Source organism: Gobio gobio, assembly GCF_949357685.1.
Source record: "Gobio gobio genome assembly, chromosome: 19".
Taxonomy (NCBI): domain Eukaryota; kingdom Metazoa; phylum Chordata; class Actinopteri; order Cypriniformes; family Gobionidae; genus Gobio; species Gobio gobio.
The window spans coordinates 9,846,476-9,870,610 of NC_137112.1; the positions used below are offsets into that span (position 1 = coordinate 9,846,476).

Consider the following 24,135-nt stretch of genomic DNA (forward strand, 5'->3'; position numbering starts at 1 on the left):
GAGGTGAACTAACAGAGTTAGACTGCAATAGCCTGACCCAACAACTAATCAATTAATTAAACGTTTCCGTTTCTTATCATTTGGCTTTGGTTGCAGTACCCTATAGTTTATTTTTATTTAGTTTTACAAATGTAATCAACATTTTCATAAGTACTAGATGGGTTGGGCTATTTAACATGTCATTTTAATTATATTTTTCTGAAATGAACGAAATGACTCGAAAAAAGATTAGTTAATTTTGCTGAACGAGACTCAAAGATCCGAGTCAGTAAAATGATCCGAACTTCCCACTACTACTGAAAAGTCGTGCGCTGTCCTACGTCACCGGACTAATCTTCACGGTACTTTAGACCGCGATGGAAACGCTGACAGCAACAGGTCTAGGGGAAAAAGTTCCTGCGACAAATTGTTCTGGGTAATCTCGGTGCAACCGCAGCTATAGTTTTTTTTCCCCCTTGTTGTGACGTATATCCGAGTGAACAAAGCTTCTTGAACAAGGAAAAATGTTGGGCGGGACTTGATTTTGTCCATCAGGCATTGATTGAGTGGCTTGAGCTTGCTATTGGTGGATCTCATGTGAGTGAAATGTTGTCCCGCCCTCGCGTCAGTAAACATATCAGAGAAGAGAAAAGATGACGATGAAAGAGGGAGGGGAAGTTGTTTTTATTAAAGATTATGAGGGCACTTGAATTCAAATAATTATCATTTATATTTTATTTAAATGGTTAGTTCACCCAAAAATGAACAAGTTCTGTGTCATTAATTAATTCAAGTCATTAATTACTCACCCTCATGTCAACTCTTCACAAATTAAGATATTTTTTATATTTACTACCTTTCTAGGCCCTGAAAGTGTTAATTAAATAACTGTCTATGTAGGGGTCAGAGAGCTCTCGCGTTTCATCAAAAATATCTTAATTTGTGTTCTGAAGATGAAGGTCTTACAGTTTTGGAATGACATGGAAGTAATGACAGGAGGAAGTAATGACAGAATTTTCATTTTTGGGTGAACTAACCCGTTAAATACCTCAATATTGTATTTTTATTTTAAAGAAAAACAAAAGAATTGTCCATTTTGATTTCACGGTGACTTTAACCGTACAGCGGAACGTTTAATAGGAACCAACTACAGAAGAGCCGGTTTCCGCCCGGAGGTGTGAGTGTCGCACCCTATAAGAAGCAAGTACCGCCACACGCCATTGTATGAATTTGTTGCATTCAAGTTTTATTCGTTTAATTTTACTAAGGATTTATGTATAGTTATATTTAGCAGTCCGCTGTTAAATCATCGAGTCCCGCTTTTAAGGAAAAACATTTTAATAACAAGTAAGGACATGGCAACAGATTCGTGGGCCCAGGCTGTCGATGAACAAGAAGCCGCAGCGGAGTCGGTGGGTTTACATCTCAAACTGAAACAATAATGATAAGAAACTGAACAATTTAATCACAGATTTTACGAAACGGAATAATTCCCGTGGTGGTTGTTTAACAGTGCCGTTAGATTTGTTATAATTCAACTTTTAAAGCTGTTGTGTCGCAGTAGCTTGCTAACTTTGTGCAATTTAAACAAATAACGTTACAACGTGTGTGATACTGTATATAAATGTAGTATTATTGTACTGATATTTTATGTGCTTTAGTTATTTGAATTTAATACGGCGACAGATTGTTTAAAAATAAGACTTTTTTTATATAAAGTAATACATGCATTTAATTTACAGATAAGCAACTTGCAAATAGTTGAAGAAAAGAACGACAAGCCGAAAGATGACACGGTGAAAGCTGAAGCAAATGGTGAGAATACTTGTTCCTCAATACTTTTATATATTGCTAGGTGAGATTTGATGATTCAAAATTTTCAAAACAAAAAACATCTTGATGAATGAGGTTGTTTTTTTTCTTCCCTTTTATTAATAAGGGGCAAAGACGGAAGGCAGTGGGGCAAAGACGGAAGGCAGTGGAGCAAAGACGGAAGGCAGTGGGGCAAAAACAGAAGGCAGTGGGGCAAAGACAGAAGGCAATGGAAATAAGACGGAGGATGACGATAAAGGTGAGGATTTATGATCTAGATAAGAAAAGAAAACGACCTGAGTTCAGTCTGGTTTGAGTATGTGTATATGCTCCGCACGAGTTGACTAAAACTAATTTGAATTACAGATGACAAGGCGGCACAGTCACTGTTGAATAAACTGATCCGTAGTAATCTAGTCAACACCACCAACCAAGTTGAAGTCCTTCAGAGGGATCCGAACTCTCCGCTGTACTCGGTCAAGTCATTTGAAGAGCTACGATTGTAAGTTGGACTGTTTTTAAACCTTCCTGGTTGTATTACAGCTTCAATGAGTGTCAGACTAATGTAACCACTATATGTAATTTTAACGATGTTTTAATTGACCAACTAAGATTTGAACACTACTCTAAGTGTGTGTACACTAGTTGACTTCTCTTGGTTCTTTTGGCCTGGACCAACAACAAAAAAATAGCCACTTCCACTGTCAGGCCAGGGCTAGTCTCAGCCGCATCCGTCACGTGACGCCCACGGACCGTTGGCTGAACGTCTGATGCATATGGCACTTTTTTCTGGAAACGCGTCAGGAGTTTCTAAGTTGTCATCTGATTGGTTGAATTCTGCAGGATGTCCGCGAGACGTGTGTGTGTGTGTGTGTTGCGTTCTTTAACACATGGAAGTGTTGGAAACATGCCGTGACTCCCTCATGGGAGAACGCCTTTGTGTTTACAACTGTGACAATGAGCGCTTACCAGGATCAACTAAATGCTGGATTTACAAAATTATGTAAAGTTCGCGGGTCCGACGTTCTTGAATGAGAAATTTCTAGATGCATGCCGGTCTGTTATTGCAGGGACATCGACTTTAAATTTTCACGCCACTAAACATGACACAGAACAAAACGAACTGTGATTGGTTGCGTTACACGTCAGTCAAACATCCTCTTGAATGGTCCTTGGCCAGTGAAAGCTGTGGGAAAAGTCCAGACATGCTGTTGTCAGTCTGAAGGTCTGGCTACGGGAGGCTAGGCCAGGGCTTCCACTGTCGAGCCAGTAGCCCCGCAGCACTACCCTAAACCTGCCATAACACGCCTCCATAGAACAACCCCACCATTTCACTGAGCCGACTGAAAACTAGCTAGATCGCAAAATTAGCACAACAGAAGCGAACGTTTGGTCTTTACTTAAAGGGTAACTAAACCCCTGCTCAGAGCTTAACTCCACCCACTGGCAATTTTCAAAAAATGCTGGAAAAGTGGGCAGAGCCCGGCGGACACAGAGGGGACGAACCGAGGGCGGGGCTGAGCGGAGGGTGTGCACCTGAGACCCGCAGTGACGGATTGACTGACAGCTGTCAGACTCGCGAGTTGCAAAGATGGAGAATGACTGGAGTGACGCCAGCTTTGCAACAGAGCGGTCATTTCTCCTACCTTCACCTGAAGTGGAGGAGGGTGGATTGTCTGTAACAGACACAAACCCGGAGCCTTATCAATGCGAGCCGCTGCTCAAACTGCGTTAACTCCCGATGCCGACGATGCTAGTGAAGCAGCCGCGCAAGAGAACTGACCTAATCTATCTGCGTCCGCGGCAACCACTTGCGTGTCAGGGTTTGAAAAGCGCGTCTCATGTATGAAAATTATCTGTACACATGACGGGCGGCAATAATATCGCAAGAAAAGCCTGACGTGTACTGACAACTGCATTATTTAACCGTATTTTCTTCAATACAATGTTAAAGCAAGTGTCAAGTGAGTTTCATTCATAATGTTTACTTCATGTAACATGACAGTTCATACTGGAGTAAAGCCGTTCTCATCGTGTGATTGGGGGAAACATTTCTGAGGGCGTGGTGAGCTCATGCTAGGGGCGCGGATAGAGAGCCGTTGGAGGTACCATCCTACGTCACGATGTACCACAACGTCCAATAGGAAAATTCAACTGCAGTAGCCACCGTTCAACCTTAAGAGGGCAGCACTTTGGCGGTTTTACACCATATTTTATAGAATTAAAACACTTTATACTCAAATGTCAAAACATTTACTCGAATCAATGAACAGCATTAATAAAGCCCCATTATTACAGATCATTAACTAAAAAAAGTTGGTTTAGGGTTTAGTTACCCTTTAAAGACTCAAGATTCCAGCATGGATATCTGACCAATGCTTTACAATAAAAATGTCATTTATGACAGTCATTTATTAATTTATGTCAGGAGTGCACCTCAATCATGCGGAATCAAACTGTTATTAGTTACCATTTCGCATAAAAAGAGAACGCATACCTATTCGGCTGCACCTGCTTCCATTTATTCACGATCACAGGAATGCACTAAACAAAACTCCATTGAGGCTTTTAAGCCCAAAATGCTTACACATTTTTACACATTTAGAAAAATATTGATAAAATATTATGTTTACGTCACATTTCTTTAGAAAGAGTGAGCGTTTATATTAATATTTCATGAAATTGAGATCTTGAGGAGGTTTTAGCGATCCACACTATACGGTTATCCTTTCAGCCGGAGCAACAGAGGGAGCTCAAGAGAAGAAAACAGGAGTTGTGAGTTGTGAGTTAGCCGGAGTGTATGTTTTTTTTAATGACCCATGCAGATGCATTAGTTCGATTTCATTAGAGGCATAGGGAAGAGACCGATAAAACATGAAACCAAATAAATACACAATTTATAATTACACCAGGGTTCAGATGGCAGTGTTCACACTTGTTTATAATGAACTGCACTAACATTTGAACCAAACCAATCCTGCCAAGTGTGAACACATCCTAAGATCTATGGGTGATCCGTTTGTCTTGTTTGGCCCATTTTTTTCTTATTTTGTTTCCCAGAAAACCTCAGCTGTTGCAAGGAGTGTATGCCATGGGTTTCAACAGGCCCTCAAAAATCCAAGAGACCGCATTGCCCATGATGCTCGCAGAACCGTAAGTTAATCTTTTTTTCCCATCCATTTAAATCCATCCTAATGAGAGCAGAGTTTGAACGCAACACATTCTTCCCTCCAGTCCACAGAATCTCATCGCTCAGTCTCAGTCAGGCACGGGTAAAACGGCTGCCTTTGTGCTGGCCATGTTAAGTCACGTGGACCCTGAAAACAAATGGCCTCAGGTATGAAATGCTTCAGAATCGGTGGATGAAATGCATTCAAATAATTGCATAATTGTCACTCTGTCTCTCTTTGCCCAGTGTCTGTGCGTGTCCCCCACATATGAGCTGGCCCTGCAGACAGGCAAGGTCATTGAGCAGATGGGGAAATTTTACCCTGAAGTCCAACTAGTGTATGCCATCAGAGGAAACAAATGTAAGTGCTTTTATTTTAGGAATTTAGATTATCTTAACTCTTTAGCCACATGTTATCGACTGCATATTTTCTAGACTTTCAGAATTTTAGTTGTTGACCCTGTGTTAGTGCTGCGTAATATATATCAAAATAAAATCAGTTTCGCGATATGGTTTAGTGCGATTGTCAAATTGTGCAGTCTGCGATTTAATTAAATAAAAGGATGCGCTACCCAATTTTAGACTGCATGAGTGTAAATGAAAAATGAACACCGTGCCGGGTTTCATTCTGAAACTGACGCTGCATAATGTTTATTTGCCGGCAACGTGAAAATTAAATGTATATATTGGTGTTTTAATTTTACAACTTTTTTAACAGTACAAAAGTGTTAATGTTTCTTATTCGGTTTAATATTTTTATTCAACTATAATCATTATTTTATATTTATATTAAGTTGGTTAAAAACAGCAGGAATGTGGCCTAAGAAGACAAAAGTGGGAAGATTTTTTTTTTTTTTTAATTCTCTTTATGGTGGTTTTAGTTAGTTCTTGGAATAAGCAAACACAAATATTAACTAAAATAATTTGACTTATTAAAAAATACTTTTTTCAGGGTTTTCCCAAACTATCCAGTCCTACAAATTCCTATTTCAAAGATATATATAGATATATAAAAATGTATATAAAAATTTTTTTTTTAATATGCAGATGTTTTTCAAAAAACAAACAAACAGACAAAAAAAAAACAACCCATTCACTTTAGAATGATTAATTCTTTCCAAATAGTTATTCAAGTCATCTGTAGGCCTGTCGCGATAGTCAATAAATCAATTAATCGCTCGATAATTTTTCCGGCCGCGATAATTTCCAGCGTCAGTTTTAATATCCATTTTTGCCGAGCGTTACATTATATGATCACGCTCTTATACATGTAAATGCTTTTAAGCGCGACAAGACACAAGAGAACGCGCTGTATGTCAATGTCCTGTGTTGCTGCGTCTCATGTCAGCTAATCGAGGTACTTGACACACACACACACACACTTGACGCAGTTTCCTGCTCCCATCGAGTTCTCTTTTGCTCATGAATAACAAACAATAACAACAACACAACAGAGAATTTTGAGTATTCTCATATTAGGAGTCTTAAATGAACTTAAAGAGTTGTGAGGAAATGAGATGACGCGGATCTCACGCGCTGTCCTGCGCATGTTCGGCTGCTGCCGTTCTTAAAGTGACAGGAGCATTGATGATGCCTGTTATTAATGTTCATCAAAGAACAACGGGAACAGAGAAAATTGTTGCTTTAATGATGATTAATCTATATTTCATTTATTATTTATGCAGTTAAGAAAGGTGTTTGATAACTATTACATTTCTGTATATGTCTAACAGGGAAGGCCACAGGTAAAAATCACATTTATTATAATGGGTTTATGTAAAGATTGTTTTAAGTTCACTTAAATTAAAAGTAGTTTTTTTAAAGCCTAATAAATGTTGAAATTGGTAGATTTCAGTTATACTGTAATGTAATGTCATTAATGTTTCATAGAGACATTAGTATCAGTGATATTGGCCTTCATTCATAAAAACATGACAATACAACACATATTTAAAATATGCTGTCAATAAATTGTTTCTACATTAATTTGGAGAGTAACTGAAATTATTACAATATCAAAACATAAAAAACGTATTAATTGTGATTAATTACAGAAAAAATGTGATTTAATTATTTATTTTTTTATTATTGATTCCCAGCACTATCTAAAACACAATCATCCATTGCAGTTTTCCCAGCTGTTTATTCAAGTGCATTTTTTTGTTAACTGACTGTGTCCATTGCTTTTTATTTTATTTTTCATTTATTGTGGATATTTAAAATGCTTTCCGTTTTCAGTGTTAAATAGTCTTTAGAAATAAAAGTTTAATGGTCTTTGAAAAGGTGTACCTGCATTATTATGCCATTATCATTATTTTAGATGAAAATGGTCTCAGAACGACAATATTATTGTTTATTGCAATAATTTCTTGGCCAATTTATCGTCCAGCAAAATTTATCGTGACAGGTAGGCTTGCTACGATAGTCGGTGTTGCCGGTGTTACCGGTGTTCAGACTCAACACCGCTTGCATCACTTGCTCACCGTGGCACCGCCCCACCGTCGTTTTTTTTTTTTTTTAATCCTAATAAAATTATTTAGTTCAGTTAGAGAACAGACAATACAAATTAAAACTGAACGTGTCTGCTTAATAAAGCATGACCCGACCATGAGTCTCGGCAGGAGTCATTCATCAGATTTCATTCATCATAGAGTGACGAGCTGGCTGAGATGATCGCGGAAGATTTGGTTTCAAAGCGAAACGTAAAAGCGCCTATTTAAGGGAGTTTGTCATTATTTTTGTTGTTGTGTTTTTCATATAAAATAATAGGCTAATGAACCCACAATTCAAGCAACCTGCCACCAAATTGGCGCTAATTCAAAACCGAAAGTAAAATGTGCACGGCCGCACAAAGCGCGCATTGTTTCCTTTGTCTGTGACTGTAGGCGTTTCTCAATGTCAAGGAAGGATCCTCGGAAGCCAGAATTCCGAGGATGCTACGTCATCGGCATCTGTCGAAGGACTGTTCCAATGTCGAGGATCCTCGGAATTTCAACCAAGGTCTGAGTCCTTCGTTCGAAAAATATGCCATATACAGAAAAGGATGCATACGAGTAGCCTTCGCGCTCTTAGCGTTCTCAAATCACCCACAATCCTATGCGCGCAGCTTTGCTATCTTGTTAAAAAAATACAAAATATCGGACGTTGGCGGAGTCGGAGCGTTAACGGGGCAATATGCTTTCAAGTGTAAGTATTTTTCGTTACCAAACATTTGTTATAACCATAGTCAATATAAGTAAAGTTTAACTTTTAAATGCCAGTACAAATTACAACCGTATTGATATTATACAAATTACGTTATTGATAGCTAACGGACCTTTTCACTGACGTAATGAGGCTGACGTGCACTTGCTAGCCTGTTCCATTTACGTGTTCTCCGAATGCTAAAGAGGAGCCTCGCCTAGCCTCTGAAGGAAGTGACTTGGAAGGACCAGTCCTGCAGAGGAAGGATCCTTGACATTGAGAAACACCTTCTGTCTCCGAGTCCGACACTCTGAGATGACGTAATTTTTGTCGCACGCACCCTCTCGCTCGTTCGCTCGGACCATGGTGCGGATGCGTTGAGTATAAACAAGGGTTCACGGACGAATTGTCATTCATTCATGGCGTGCGTCTCACACATAGACCGATCAATGCCTAATCAGTGTCCTGACTACTAGGGAACTGTTGAGACGCACCCATGGCCTCACAGAGCGCGCATTTACGGATGAACTTCATTCATGGTCTCACAGAGCGCGCATTTACAGACGAGCTGTCATTCACGGTGTGTGCGCGAACTGGTGCGTTTTCAGTTTAGTTTTCAATTGCGGTCGTGTATATTACTTTCGGTTAGATAGAATTAGTGATTTACAAGCCCCCGCCGGTGATACCAGTATTACCGGTGTTGTCACACGCCGATTAACCGGTGGGAAAATTTCCTCACCGTCACATCCCTAGTGACAGGCCTAGTCATCTGCTGAAAAGTCCTGTGATATCTCAGAAAAACTAAATATCAATGTTGTCGCTTTCAAAGAATTATGTATTTATTACTTTGGATGAGTATGTAATAGTTGATATTGGCAGGTGTGACTGTATAATTAAGCAAGTTATCGAGCTGTGTGTTTTGTTTGGTCCAGTGGAGCGGGGGACAAAACTACAGGAACAGGTCGTGATTGGCACTCCTGGTACCGTTTTGGATTGGTGCCAAAAGCTTAAGTTCATCGACCCAAAGAGGATCAACGTGTTTGTCTTGGATGAAGCTGATGTCATGATCGCTACACAGGGCCATCAAGACCAGAGTATTCGTATCCAGAGGTATGTGATTTCCCCCATAGTTTACTAAATGTCTATAAAGTGTAAGACCACATCGACTTTCTTCAACCCTTTGACTATATGGCACACATTGGCTATATGATCGCCATTGGCTTGTAAAATCGAATTGATTTGCTGGAATCAAAACGCAAAAGTCTTAAACGAGGAATAAAGGAACCATATTATGCTATTACATTATGCACTAAGCTTGCATATTCTTTCCAGTCAAATGCAGTGTTCTAGTGTAAAGCGTTCATATTACATAAAGCAAAATTTTTAAAAGTGTTTAAAACATTCTTAACCTCTAATTTAGTCACTGGTGTGTGAAATCTAGCAATTTATTAGCCAGTGGCTAACGACAGTGTTGCATATGGAAGAATATGCAACTCAAACCTCTCCCAACTCAAACATCAGACGCATCACTTACGGGTGCTTGTGAAAGCATGCCTCAACAGGCTATTTGCAATAAAAGGTCCAACATATTAGGAATACGTTAAGCTTTGTGTGACAATACCGGTTTCACCGGCTGGGGCATTTAAATCACCAATTTGAAAGTGAAAGTAAAATGCCCAAGTCCACACAGACATTCATAACAGTGGCAGATTGCTTGAATGGTGGGTTCATTAGCCCATTATTCTTAATGAAAAACACAAAACTTATGCTATCCTCTTGTAAGTCAGCTCACGCTTTAAGCAGACACATTCAGTTTTTAATTGTAGTGTCTGTTCTCGAACTGAAATTATTTTATTACAATAAAAAAAATCTAAATAGTCTGTGTTCAGCCGCAGCAAGCCTAGTTGCTACATGTCATGAGTAAGCTACTGTTTAACTAATGCTGTATAGAGTAGGGGTGTAAAAGTACACGTATTCGTACCGAACCGTTCGGTACAGGGATTTCTGTTTGGTGCACGTGTGTACCAAACGGTTCCAAATGCAATCTTTAACAGTTAACAGTCGGCTTGTTTTAAGCGGGGAACACACTTCAATCCGAGATCCCACACGAACATATTAAGTATTCAGTCACGAAATTAAAACGATAAATGTCATTTTGGCGCTTTTTAATGTGACGGGACTGATCACTGTCAGTTTGAATGCCGCCTGTGAACACGATCATCTCTTCCTAAAGAATAAACATGAATGAACATCTGAAGGTATGTTGAGGATACATTACAACTTACTGAAAAGTATCATGTGGTGTAATCGCTCAGTGTTTCAACCGCAGAAAGACGTCAATAAAACAGCTTGAGAACAATGTCACGTAGCATCACATTTACCTCAGAAATCATTCAGTGTCCACAGCTGTTAGTTCACTAGAGAAATCAACTTTCACTAAATATATGCTTTATATTAGCCTATATGTTCATTATATTCTACTTAACCTGTTAGTGATGTCTTGATTATTTCATGCATGTTAAATAAACTCACTGTGTATAAATGATTATATTTCAACAATGAATTGGAGAAAAAACATAATTTTATAATTAGATTTAGAAGTTAATGCAAAAACTGCCTTATGTGAAGTTTACATGTTTGCATACAATGTTATTTGAGTGTTGATTTATTATATCTAAAAATAAATAGCAAATAGTTTGGGCTCTGTTGTTAACCATTAATATTATAGTAATGTGCAAGTAAGGGCTCCCTATATAGTTTACAGCAATATCTTTAAATTAATTCAATTATAACTAAAAGTTTCTTAAAGACAGACACAATTTTTTCAGTAAACCACGGTTTAATAAAAATAATTATAGCAATTTTTTAAAACCGCTGTACTGAACCGTCAGTTTTGTGTACCGTTACACCCCTAATATAGAGTGAACACAAGCATATTTCGTATAATAAGCTCATCCGACGTATCTGCACTGGACACATTTGTTGACAAGATGCACCACAACTGTTTTGAGTCCGACTACACTGGACACATAAAAGTAATCACTATAAACTGGTATGTTTGTCTTTCTGAACGGGTGTATGGCAGGGCTGGACGATATGGCCAAAATGTATATCACAATATATTTCCTAATTTTGGTCGATACGATACAATTCCGATATCGATATGAACTATATAAAAGCCTCAGAAAAACTGCCAAGAACGCCCACAACGGATCAACGCCTACAAACTTCTGAAAAATGAATTTGCCAAGTCTTTGAAACCTCCTCCTCCTAATAAACTATATAATATTTTAGAAATAAAAACGGTACAAATAAATTAATTTTCACCTTTTATTTGCATTTAGCCTTCATGCAAACAAGAAACGTGAAATCACCATCAAACAACCATAAGACTCTCACTCGCTTTATTAAAGGTCCCATGGCATGAAATTTTCATTTTATGAGGTTTTTCAACATTAATATGAGTTCCCCTAGCCTGAATATTGTCCCCAAGTGGATAGAAATGTTGATCGGTGTAAAACCGAGTTGTGGCTGTCTTTCTCTGCCTTTGAGAAAATGACAGGCCAGACTAGCCAATCCTGAAGTCTCCTGGTTTGACGTCCAAGCAGGCACGGTTTCCTCCCTTTCCTCCGCCCAGAGAATCTGGCACGCCCATGCAAACGCTCGTCGAGAGATCATTGCATCATTGCTTGTGAACGAGTGAACGCTGGCAGTTTCTCAGTGTTTGGATGTACAAATGAAAACAGAAGTCTTTTTTCAGTTCCTTCTGATCTGTGATCAGTGATTTCTGATGTGTAGCTAATTATTTATTATTCGTGCACACAATGCGGCTTCTCTCTCTCCAGACAGAACGGTGTTTTCGTGTTTTATATCTTGTGAGTCAGTGTTTTTGTACGTCCTCGTCGCGTCTATCGGTTCTAAAATGTGCATACAGTCATGAGTTTCTGCTCAACATCAGCAGAGATAAACCTCACACACGCCGAAGCTCGGCCTTCAACATCCCCGACCCACAGTACTGCATCTGGCCCACAGCGGAGGCACCAAACGCGGCGTGAGATTAAGCAGAAGGGGGGTAAGCTTGAGCATATCCGGGCTAGCCAGCCTAGCCCCACAATAAACTGGATTACATCCGATTACTGCTGTTGTGTCTTTGTTTGCGCTGTGTACTCAACGCGCGTCACTGACGCTTTTATTTTATTTTAAAAATAATGCTATTATCAACACTTACTTTTAACTCGTTCATCTCGACAGCTGTAATGGTACTTTGCATGTGTTACAAAGTTGGTAGAATAATGATGAAGAGACGGACTCGGTGTGACTGTTTATTCAGAACTCTCAGATACAAACACAATAAACTCGCGCTGACTGACAGCGCTCTCACAACTCAATAGTTACTATAAATAACTTTGTTAGCAATCGCTGAGCTCAGTCTCTGATACATTAGTGATGTCCGGTTCGCGAACGATCTTTCTTTTGAACCAGTTCTTTTTAGTGAACCGAATCAGTTCACCAAATCGGACTGAATCGTTCTAAACGGTTCGCGTCTCCAGTCAGCGCTGATCCATAATTTACTAAAGTTACTAACTTTCTGACATGAGTGACAGTCCCTCCGACTAGAAATAGACTAATAACCTAAAGTATATGCTGTAACTAAAACAGTTCAGACATGCTGAGAACTGATGTGAAGTGAACTCGGGTCCATCCGTCTCCCTGGCAGACTCGTGCCTGCTCGTGCCTCGATAAACCACGCCCCCTCCGCTCATATAAAATGCAAAGATGTCAGCCAATCACAACAGTGGGTGTTTTTACTGAAGTCTCACAGCAGACACGCCTCTTGAAGCAGGGCATTCAGCCACAGGGCAAACAGCAGTATAGAAAAAATGCCTTTTATTTCTAAATTATGACATTTTATGATGTAAAAGTCATACTAACAATATAAGTACAGCTCAGGAAACATTATAAAATAATAGAAAAATGCCATGCCATGGGACCTTTAATATGAATATCTTAAACTTTAAACTATAACGTAGGCTGATTATATTATTCTAATATAGATTAAAACAAAAGTGCTTCAGCCAGGATAAAGAATATGAAAAGTGCTCATATTTGCTGAAAACAGAATCTTCATCTTCTGACTCTCAGAATATTCTATCAGGTGGAACCGATTTGATGTGTTCCCGCTGATAGTCGGCACCAGGGCTGTAAATCGGACGGTTCATCAGCAACACTCATCACAATGCCCCGTTCGTGATGATTAATCTTTGAAGGTCCAAATGCAGTGCAATTTGGCTTGCACTTCAGTAAACCCAAAGCTGAATGTCTTCTCTTGTAAATGCGTCAGTCATGGTCCCACAGCAGCTAAACACCCACTGGCTCCGCCTGCTACCGTAGCCACGCCCCAAACTCTCGCTATTGGTTGAGCTGGAAAGAGACCACCAGATCTGAATGGACTGCTCTCATTGTTTACATAAATTTCACTGCAGGATTGTGGGTATTGTGCATAATTGTAATTCCCGCAGGTCTCGCGCTTATGCTGGAAAATTCCCGCAAACAATTATTCACTTTAGCATGTGGGTTGTATGAGTAAATTTAATCCACACAGATTATAAGAACATATCAGTGATTTTAAAAGTCAGCCACATTGCATCTGCACAAGGCAAACGTCAAGAATGCTGCAGGCCGTGATATGACTCTCGCGCTTCATTAGGTGTCTGACATTTGGACTCTGATTGAATTTCTATTATCTAAGGATGCTGTTTACTTGTATATTTTCTTATACATCAAATTTTGTACCAGTTTCTTTTTCTTTTTTTAAATCTTCAAATGGTTCAGAGCATTAAGAAATGTGTGTTTTAAATTGCATGAAGTATTACAATCTGTTGTTCTTGTGTTTTTATAGGATGCTTCCTAAAACTTGCCAGATGCTCCTGTTCTCTGCCACATTTGAAGAAACCGTGTGGAACTTTGCAAAGAGGATCGTTCCCGACCCCAACATCATTAAACTTAAGCGTGAAGAGGAGACTCTGGACACCATCAAGCAGTACTATGTCATCTGCAACAGTAAGGAGGAGAAATTCCAGGCTTTGTGCAACATCTACGGAGCCATTACTATCGCACAGGCCATGATCTTCTGCCACGTAAGTACAATATCATTTGCAGATATTGAGGCGTTATTTAATTTCCTTTTAAAGCACAGAAAGAATTGGCCTAACTAAAGTAATACATGCATGTTTTCGAGTTTACTCATATAATTTGCCATCACAGACCAGGAAAACGGCCGGTTGGCTGGCAGGAGAGCTGTCCAGAGAAGGCCACCAGGTGGCGCTGCTCAGCGGAGAGATGCAGGTGGAGCAGAGGGCAGCGGTCATCGAACGTTTCCGTGACGGCAAGGAGAAAGTCCTTGTTACCACTAATGTCTGTGCTAGAGGTGAATGTCGTGTTATCCATTATACAACGCCTAAGGTGTCCACCTCATTTTTAGTTCAAGTTTAGCAGATTTTCCCTTATTGCTTCTTTTCCAAACAATTTTTTTCTACTAGGTATCGACGTGGAGCAAGTTTCAGTGGTCATCAACTTCGATCTGCCAGTGGACAAGGATGGCAACCCTGACAATGAGACATATTTGCACAGAATCGGGCGTACTGGGAGATTCGGCAAGAGGGGGTTGGCGATTAACATGGTGGACAGCAGGTTTAGCATGAACATCCTCAACCGCATCCAGGAGCACTTCAGTAAGTGGAACCTTGATTTCCCACAAGTAACAAATTAGATATGTCTACACTGTAAAAAAAATATTGTTGGTTAAACTTAAAGTAAATAACCTGGTTGCCTTAAAATTGAGTTCATTGAAATAAAAATTGAGTTGATACAATGAAGGAAATTGGTTTAATAAATAAAAACTCAAAATATTGTTGTATCTGAACCACATAAATGTAAAAAAATGTTGTGATAAATCTTGAAAATAGCACAATTTGGCATGTTTCACTGCATTATTACAAATAAAACTCACAATTACGCAGGATGCTTACAAAATCTTTTAAGAATGAACTCAAATTTTTTATTTCAATGAACAAAATTAAGGCAACCAGGTAACTTACTTTTCAAATATTTTTTTACAGTGTAGGATTAAGTGTTATCGGCAAACTCTGGAACATTCTGTTGATATTCCGCAATTTGTAAAACAGCAAGACCGATATCACACAGAGGGCGCCAACGCTTGATCAGGGTTCTTGCAGGTTTCAGAAAGTCAAATTTAAGACCTTTTTAAGACATTTTAAGACCATAAAGATTGAAATTCAAGACCTATACGACGCATTACCAAAATTATTTAAATCAAAGAAATAATAAAAAAAGCAATGACATTAGTAACCTTCCACAGCCAACAACGTGCCAAATGGCCAAAACCTTAGGCCCAAAATGAAAATAGGCTAAAACAAACTTGCCCTCTAATAGAATAGATTACAAAACAGCATATTAATAGCCTAATAGAGATTGAACAGGTGATGCACTAGGGAGATAGGATAAACTAGGGATGCACGATTTGGGGAAGATATCTAAATGCGATTATTCTGGTTAAAATGCAAAGTTTTTTTTTTTTTTTTTACAAATGAAAAGTGTATGCAAATAACATTTTATATATTAATGTTTATATATTAACGAGACTAATAATAATGATTATATTCAATAAATACAAATATTTAACAAAATTAGAAATATTACTATTACAATAACATTTTAATTATTAAAAAATAAAAATAGAGTATTTAAGAATAAATATAACAATATAATAATAATACTAATAAAATAACATTTATATTTTACAGAAAACTTATTTTACAAAAAAAACCTGCTGGGTTACCTGTTAATATGCAGACAGCCTATGACTAAAAATCATTAGAACGGTCTAAAGATTTATTGTAAAAAATAAAATAAAAAAAGAAAGAAATTGTGCTTTTTATCTGTGATATAAATTTCTTAAAGTCTATGTATTCAATATGAAATATGAGCCTCTTATGCATCAACTGTGGGGGAAAAACTGTACATTGGAGAAACACATATGGGTTGTCACATAAATTTATTTAGAGAGAAGTATTATTTTTCATATTTGTTACCCAAACTTTCATTCATACTGGAAGCCAGAGGGCGCCCTCGAGCAGAAACTCCACATTTCCCTCAGAGAAGTAATCCTTAGCCCTAATGTGAAGCTAGCGATGTAGGATAAACTGAAGATAGAAACGCTTTGACTGATGAAACGAAGACAATAAACACGACTGCATCAAGCTATGGTGTATTTGAGTTATTCAAGCCTTCACTATTGTCATAATAATAAGGTATGCAGTGCTGATTGAGTGCAGACTTTATCACTGTTTAGAATAATATAAAACAATGCATGTCTGCCTCATTCTGTCCAGAAAAATACAACGTTATTAAATGTAGAAGTATTTTGCGGGCAGGTAATTGCATTTATCACAGGATTTGTAGTTTTATCACCGAGTACGTGTACCAACACCCCCAGAAAGAACTACAACACACCGAACGAACACTCTGAGGGCGGCGCAGCAAAGACTCTAGAGCTCCGCTTTCGCGATTCGATACTTTTTTGCTACAGTGTAACGTTAATAACTTTCTGCAGCCAGCATTTCTGGAAATGAACGAGGAGAACACTTTTTTTTAAGACCTAACTAAATTAAATTTAAGACCTCGGGTAAAAATCTGGCCGTTTTTAAGACGTTTTAAGGCCTTAAATTTAATTTTTTTTATTTTAGACATTTTAAGACTTGTTAAGACCCCGCGGGAACCCTGTTGATGCTGATGTGACCATTATAAAGACAACAGTGAATCACATTACTTTTCCGGTGTTACATGAACGCAATTGCAGGGTTTCCACTCATCCTGGAAAACCTTGAAAATTGGTGACAAATTTTCCAGTCCTGGAAAACACATGGAAAATTAGAGAAAATATAAAATGTCCTGGAAAATCTTGTTGTTGTCTGGGAAAATTCTTTAAAAAAAGTTATTTCTTTAGCCGAGTATAAAGAGTTTATCGCTGGCCCAAACAATTAGCGCTAGTTGCAGAAAGCACATCAGGAATGCTGAGTTTGATACGTATTAGTATTTGAATAATGTTTAGTCTTGTGTTGCCACTTGCAGCTGTTAGCTAATGCTTTAACTGCTCAAATGTATGCAGTGAATGTTAACTCGTAAGCTGCTACCTAATCAAATCATTTTGATATAAAGTCAGAATTGCAAGAAATTGTCAGAATTGCGTGATATAAACTCGCAATTCTGACCTTTTCTTCACAATTGACTTTTTTGCGCAGTTGCGAGTTTATCTTGCAATTCTGACTTTTCTCAGAATTGTGAGATCTAAACTGCAATTGCAAGTTATAAAGTCAAGTTCTGAGGAAAAAAGAATTGCGACAATTTTCACGTTTAGATCACAAATATGTAAACTCGCAATTGCTAGAGAGTCAGAATAGAGATAAAAAGTCACAATTACCTTTTCGTTCTATTCTGTGGCGTAAACAAGCTTCCATAGTCATAATGTATGATTAAGAGCTCATTTTGAAAAATGCTTGTTAAGTAATGGCAATAAACTGTACGGCTTTTAAAGACTAATGCTGCGTTCACACCAAACGCGAATAGAGCGTCTGGCGCGAATGTCAATGGAAAGGCGCGTTGCGCGGCGCGAAAGACACAAATCCGCCTCATTCACGCGAATTACGCGAATTGAGCGTCATGTGCGATACGTACGTTACACGCGAATGGTGCTTTTGTGCATTCACGCGCTTGAAGCGAATTCGCGTCTGACGCCCGAGTTGAAAAATTTGAACTTTGGCATCAATTCGCGCCGCGTTAACCAATCAGGAGCCTGCTCGCTGCGGTCACGTGGTAAAGTGACGTGATGAGAAACCCTGCATAATTTAAAAATAGAACTATTGTGTCACAAAAAATTTAGTTTTAAGACTTTTTCAGGTGGGAATGTAGTTGTTTTAAGCTCAAATCTGTGGTTTATTTATAAAGAGCGCCTATTTAAAAAAATAATCTTGTGTTTTTGGAGTTGTGAGATCCAGGCGATCACCAGGCAATCACCACTCATAACCCCGGTGAGAGCAGCCTTTCCTCGGCCAGTCCTTCTGCCGTCTGCCGCTGACTCTGTCTCTGTATTGGTTCGTCTTGTGTAGATCTAATGGCCGATCTTTTCTCTCATGAATCTATAATTTGTTGTCTGCCAAATCGTTTTGACTGAGGCCAAAGAGAAGTTTCATAACTTTATATTTTAAGGATATTTAAATATACATGCAGTGAAGATAATGTAGGAGTTGCCTGGACCACATTTGTGTGGCTATTAATACTTAATATATATGTTTAATGAAAATGAAAAGAGGCAGAGTGGTGTTTTATGAACAATTTCTCCTGGAGTACCTTGAACGCGCGTCAATTTCGCTTCCAACGCTCGATTTCGACGTGCGTCCAATTAGCCGCGGACGCGCAAATGCATTCAAAATGTTCGTGTGTGAAACTAGATGCGGTAGACGCGATTTTGACGCTCTATTCGCGTTTGGTGTGAACGCAGCATTAGAAAGCAATATTTGGCATGATCCTTGTCTTTTATTCCCGCCATAGTAAAATTTAAAATGTCCTGGAAAAGTACTGGAAAATGGTTTCTGAAAAAGAGTGGGAACCCTGAATTGGCTAGCGGCTGTACTGGGGTATTTGCATAGGCGATCTGATTGGCTAACACCTGCCTTGGCATTTAAAAGTTGAACATTTTTTAACTTCTGCTGCAAGCAACGCCAGTGACACAATGGAAGCCACTAGTGTTGTCAAACGTACCGACTTCAGTACTGAAATTTACAAAATGTGAGGCTTTGAGTGCTGTTGAGTGGAATCATAAACGCCTCTGATTGGCCATTGTGCTCAGGCATTCAATGGATATGTCTGTGTTTTAACTATAATGATCAACGCACGGGAGCTTTTGTAAGCACACGGAAGTGTTTGAAAGTGGGAGCGTTTGAAAGCACAAGGTCACCAACATATCCGATGAGCGCGTGAGCACAATGGCCAATCAGAGGTGTTTAGGATTCCGCTCAAAGCATCACATTTATAAAATTTCAGTACCAACTTGGTACCGAAGTCGGTACTTTTGAAAAAATTAGAAGCCACAATTCAGTTCGGCAACACATGACTTCACCCATTCAAAGTAATTGAGAAACGTTAACGCAGACGCCCAGTGTGAATGCAGTCATGGTCCCTTACTAACCCGACGTTATATACAAAGTTTTGTAAATATTTTCTTTATGAAACAAATAAGCGCTTTAATGTTATTAACATAAAAGTATCAATTAACAAAAATGAGCCACAAAGATACTAGCAAGGACACATTGATCAAAAGAGACCATTTATAGTATTATAAAAGACTTGTATTTCAAATAAACGCTGTTATTTTGAACCAAAAATCTATTTCTTGAGCACCAAATCAGCATATTAAGCCCCATTTCCACCAAAATTACCTGGAACAATTTTTCCCCAGGAACTTATTTTTACACTGAACTTCATTGAGACTAGGGCTGAACGATATATCATTACTGTATCTATATCTAGATATGAACTTTCAAGATATTACTATCGAAAAAAGCAACGATATAGACGATATAGATTTTCTCTCTCCGCGCTCGCCCTGCATACAACTCTGGCAGTCACAACAAACATCAGTTTTACGAGTGCCCTTGAATGCACCGCTAAAGCCAGCGCGCAAACATTACCAGGGACGTGGGAACTATATTGTTAGAGGGGGGGCGGCGTTTCCATGGTGACGCGTCATTGCTTGTCACGTGACACACCGCAGCAGCAACAGCGCTGAATGAATGATGATCTGCTTTTGTCATTTTTTTCCTTTTTTATTCAGAATATTCACAAATGTGTTAGCTATGGCATGAAATATCTGATATTCCGATTGTCAAATACATGCAAGTGGAAGTATATTATTGTTTAAACACCTTTATAACGATCGCGTTAGTTGAGCTGTATGCGCGATGGGCGCCGCCGTGTTAGTTTGTGCCGCAGACACAGTTCAGAGAATCGGATCTGTTGGATTTACAACCTCTATGTTTACAACACGTGAATTCATCCACTTCTCCCGAAATACTTAAAAGTAAGTGGCTGGTGAACTGGGAATAGAATAGAGTAAACATTGAAGTTACTTACACAATGTGTATCTGATATGAATAAAACGTGTCGAATTATAATGGAAAGGATTATTATTACCTCTTCCATAGACATCAGTGTGTATTTTACAAACTCTAAATGTATTGTTTTTTTAGTACTTATGTGAATTTATATGTTTGAAACCTAAAATAAACAGTATGTGGTTGAAAACACTGAAAAGTTGTGATATATGACAGCTCTGAGCGCGCCTGTCTCTGGCTAAATTCAACATTTCATGATCATACGCTCCAGGGACCAGCCTAGACTGATTACACCTGTGATCGTACGTGCGAAAGGCTTAAAAACAATACATTTTCTGACACAAATTTTTGAAATGTAGGCTTAAATCAAAAATTTTAATTCAGATTCTGGTTTTCACCGAACACGTAGTCATATTGTATCGATATCGAGATATCTGGCATGAAAATCGAGATATGAAATTTTCTCCATATCGTTCAGCCCTAATTGAGACCCTGAGCCCTGCGTTCGAAACACACAGAGTGCCACCCCTAAGTTCCTGCGGTGGAAACGCAGCTTTAGGATTATTACCGAAGGATCATGATACTTGAAAATTCAGCCAACTCAGTAATAAAATACATTTTGCAATATATTAAAATGGAAAAGTTAGCATTTATTTGCATGCTGATAAAACGTAACTCATTCATGAATTTCTATCTGCACTGTTATATATTACCATGTTCTCATGGCTCTGTATGTGGGTTAATGAAATTTTCTGTCTTTTACAGATAAGAAAATTGAGAAGCTGGACACAGATGATTTGGATGAAATTGAGAAAATCGCTAACTGAGCGGCCGTCTTTGTTCTTCTAATAGGACTGCACTCACGCTACATTTTAATTCGGAGGCTGGAAGCAGAGCTGTGCCAGAGAGGATGTTTACATGTGCAGCAGTTTTATCTCGGATGCTGTTTTTAATTGTTTCACTCTTTGTACTTTAATAAATTTTGAATGTGTAGTCTTAACGTCACGTGTTGGAGAATGCTACAGCTGCGGTCTGGGACACTGACACAAGGAATATGCCTTTTAATATTAACGATGGCATCATTCATCTTTTAAATTGATTTTTAAACAGCCTGCCTTCACACTAAGTGTGGAAGAAGTTACATTGACTGTTTTATTGATTTTTAATACGGGACTCCAAACCAAGGACTCGTTTTGCGATGGAATTTTCTTTTAATTCAAGGATGCATGGTTCTATATGTCATAAAGTATATTTGTGTTGTATGAAACTGGGTGCAGCTACATTTGATTTTGTCACACTCCAAACTAGGAGTCAAAATGCAGGGTTTATTTAATACGAGAGCTTGCTGTTATTGTGTTGTTCATCAATACTCGATACCTCACGAAGTTAAACATTTCTACTGAAAGAATGTTGGCTGTTATTGGCTTTGAATTAAAAGAAATAGTTGCCAAAGTCCTTTTGTTAGTCTAAAATCATGTAAAAGCCAAAGATTTGTGCCTCCATTGGATTCGTCAGTACTCAATTTAACATGGAATAATGCAAACTGGTCTATTCATTGTATTAAAATAATGTCGTGTATATTAAACAAGTACAAAGAGTGAAATAGTTAGTATATTCAACAGATGCAGAGTAATAGAAGAAGCGTTGTGTGTGTGTGTGTGTGTTCCCAGTAACAGACTGCATTGAATTGTAAGCGATCAGGTTTAAGTACACAAATGCAACAGAATTTGTAACCGCAGAAGGCTGTGCCACATTCCCATTTGCAGCCGCCTTAAAAATGTAAAAGGCAGATGTGAACGCATCTACAATCTTACTGTATTCTTCAGGGTAGCCATAGCAAATGATTATTTTATATTATGGAACGTTTTAATTTAACCACTTTAAACTCAACAGACACTGCACTCAGCTCCATTATATATGCATTATATACGTATATTTAATTCATAAGCATGTGAGGTTGGGGTAAAGTGTGTCAGTCGCATCTTTGAAGGGAAGACTTTTTGATGATGAAATATTGGATCGATCAATACATCTGATGCCTTGTTCATTTGTCTCCGTTTGGCTCAAGCTGTCAATCATACTTGACCTGTTACTATGATATTAAAGGGTTTTATTTTTTTGGCATTTTTTCTTGCAAACAACATTGATGTTGAGTCTATGATTAAAAGGACTGTCTAGAAACACAATTGATGTGGTGTTGCATCAGGTAATAAATGGACTTGTCTATTATCAAACACATTCCTGCATAATCATTGCTACACCTCTGTTTTTAATTATGTAAAAATGTTAAAAAACAATCATGACAATTCATTGATGTTTCCACTTGGCACCGCGAGGCTGGTTTTAGTGATTTGTTCACTGTTTCGTGTATCATTCTGTCTGTTATATACATGGAACAAATGTTTCGAAGATATTTTTTGGTTTTCAACAAACATGCACTTACAGATGACACATCAGCCGTTTGAAATTAATAATTTCCGTGTTTCACCTCAACTTAATGTTGATGACACAAAAGTATGTATCGCTTTGGAAGTTATGTGTTATGACAGACTCTGTGTGTGTTTGGAGCTGATCAGTGACTGGATGTTACAGGATGAGGAATGTCTTGATAAAACTAACAAATCCAGCACCTCTCAGGTTTGCTGCATTTGTGCTGATATTGATGTCTGAATGATGTGTGGTAGAATAAAACTGAATATAAGTATCTTTGACTTTTTGTAATGCTTATTTGTTCAAATATATATATAAATATCAAGGGTAACATTTGTTAAAAAATACATTTATAAAATATCTGTAAAAATATCTAAATACCAATTTAGATGCAGCTTCTGGGAAAAAAAACATGGCCGTTGTAGCCTAAAAGTTTGTATAAATTCTATGTTGAATCAAATAAAATATTTATTTCTAAAGCTACTTTTTATAACGTCTATTGATGCTTTTCTTATTTAACACAATGTTGACTTAAATTATCTTTTGGGGGGTCATTTTCTCTGCCAAATTTAATCGGCGCTTAACAGCCCTTATTGTCTTGGGACAGTCATAGATTCTAAACTGACTTTTGAAAAGAACTGTTCATCAGCGTCTGTTTTGCCTCAGAAAGCGTTCTAGATTTCATATTGACAAATCTATGATGACCCTTTTCTATCGGGCCTTTATTGAATCAATCTTGTCGTTCTCCCTTGTGTGGTTTGGTAATTTGTCTTTGAAGAACAAAAATTCTTTGAATCAAACTGTTAGGTGGGCAAGTAAAATTATAGGTGAACCACAATTTAACTTAGCAGATCTTTACTCCAACTATTTACAGCGTAAGGTGAGTTTTTTAATTAAAGATTGTTCGCACCCTTTACATGATGAGTTCCAGCTCCTCCCCTCTGGATGTCGGTTTGTGGCCCCTAGGTGGAGAACTAGACGATATAGAAACACTTTTGTACCCGCAGTTATAGAATTATTGGCCCCACTTTATATTAGGTGGCCTTAACTACTATGTACTTGCATCAAAAAAGAAGTACAATGTACTAACTGTGTTCAAATTGTATTGCAAAACACCTTTGCTGATATTGAGGTGGGATACAGGTAGGGTTAGGGACAGGTGTGGTGGTATGGGTCAGTTTAAGGGTAGGGTTAGGTGTAAGGGAAGTATCAACTGTGTAATTACAAATGTAACTACAGAAATGAATTAGATATGTAATTACATACAGGTATATTTTAAAATGTAAGTACAATGTAAAAACATGTATGTACACAATAAGTGCATTGTATCAAATGATTAATTAAAATATTAGTACATAGTAGTTAAGGCCACCT

The 24,135-nt window shown here is 38.1% G+C and overlaps 1 protein-coding gene across 1 annotated transcript; it reads left to right on the plus strand.

The window, feature by feature from the left end:
• The first annotated feature begins 1,128 nt into the window (after positions 1-1,128).
• ddx19b (DEAD-box helicase 19b) lies at positions 1,129-23,250 on the plus strand. Its single transcript, XM_079843998.1, has 12 exons — positions 1,129-1,391; positions 1,722-1,794; positions 1,919-2,050; positions 2,158-2,293; positions 4,852-4,944; positions 5,026-5,128; positions 5,207-5,321; positions 9,076-9,253; positions 14,043-14,280; positions 14,408-14,570; positions 14,683-14,874; positions 21,097-23,250. The coding sequence occupies exons 1-12, from the start codon at positions 1,335-1,337 to the stop codon at positions 21,156-21,158; spliced, it is 1,542 nt and encodes a 513-aa protein (XP_079700124.1). The 5' UTR covers positions 1,129-1,334; the 3' UTR covers positions 21,159-23,250.
• Positions 23,251-24,135: the final 885 nt, after the last annotated feature.

Coding starts and splice junctions, on each gene's coding strand:
- ddx19b (XM_079843998.1), top strand. CDS start 1,335: ATGGCAACAGATTCGTGGGCCCAGGCTGTCGATGAACAAGAAGCCGCA. Junction 2,051..2,157: donor GACGGAGGATGACGATAAAG/GTGAGGATTTAT, acceptor TTTGAATTACAG/ATGACAAGGCGGCACAGTCA. Junction 5,322..9,075: donor TGCCATCAGAGGAAACAAAT/GTAAGTGCTTTT, acceptor TGTTTGGTCCAG/TGGAGCGGGGGACAAAACTA.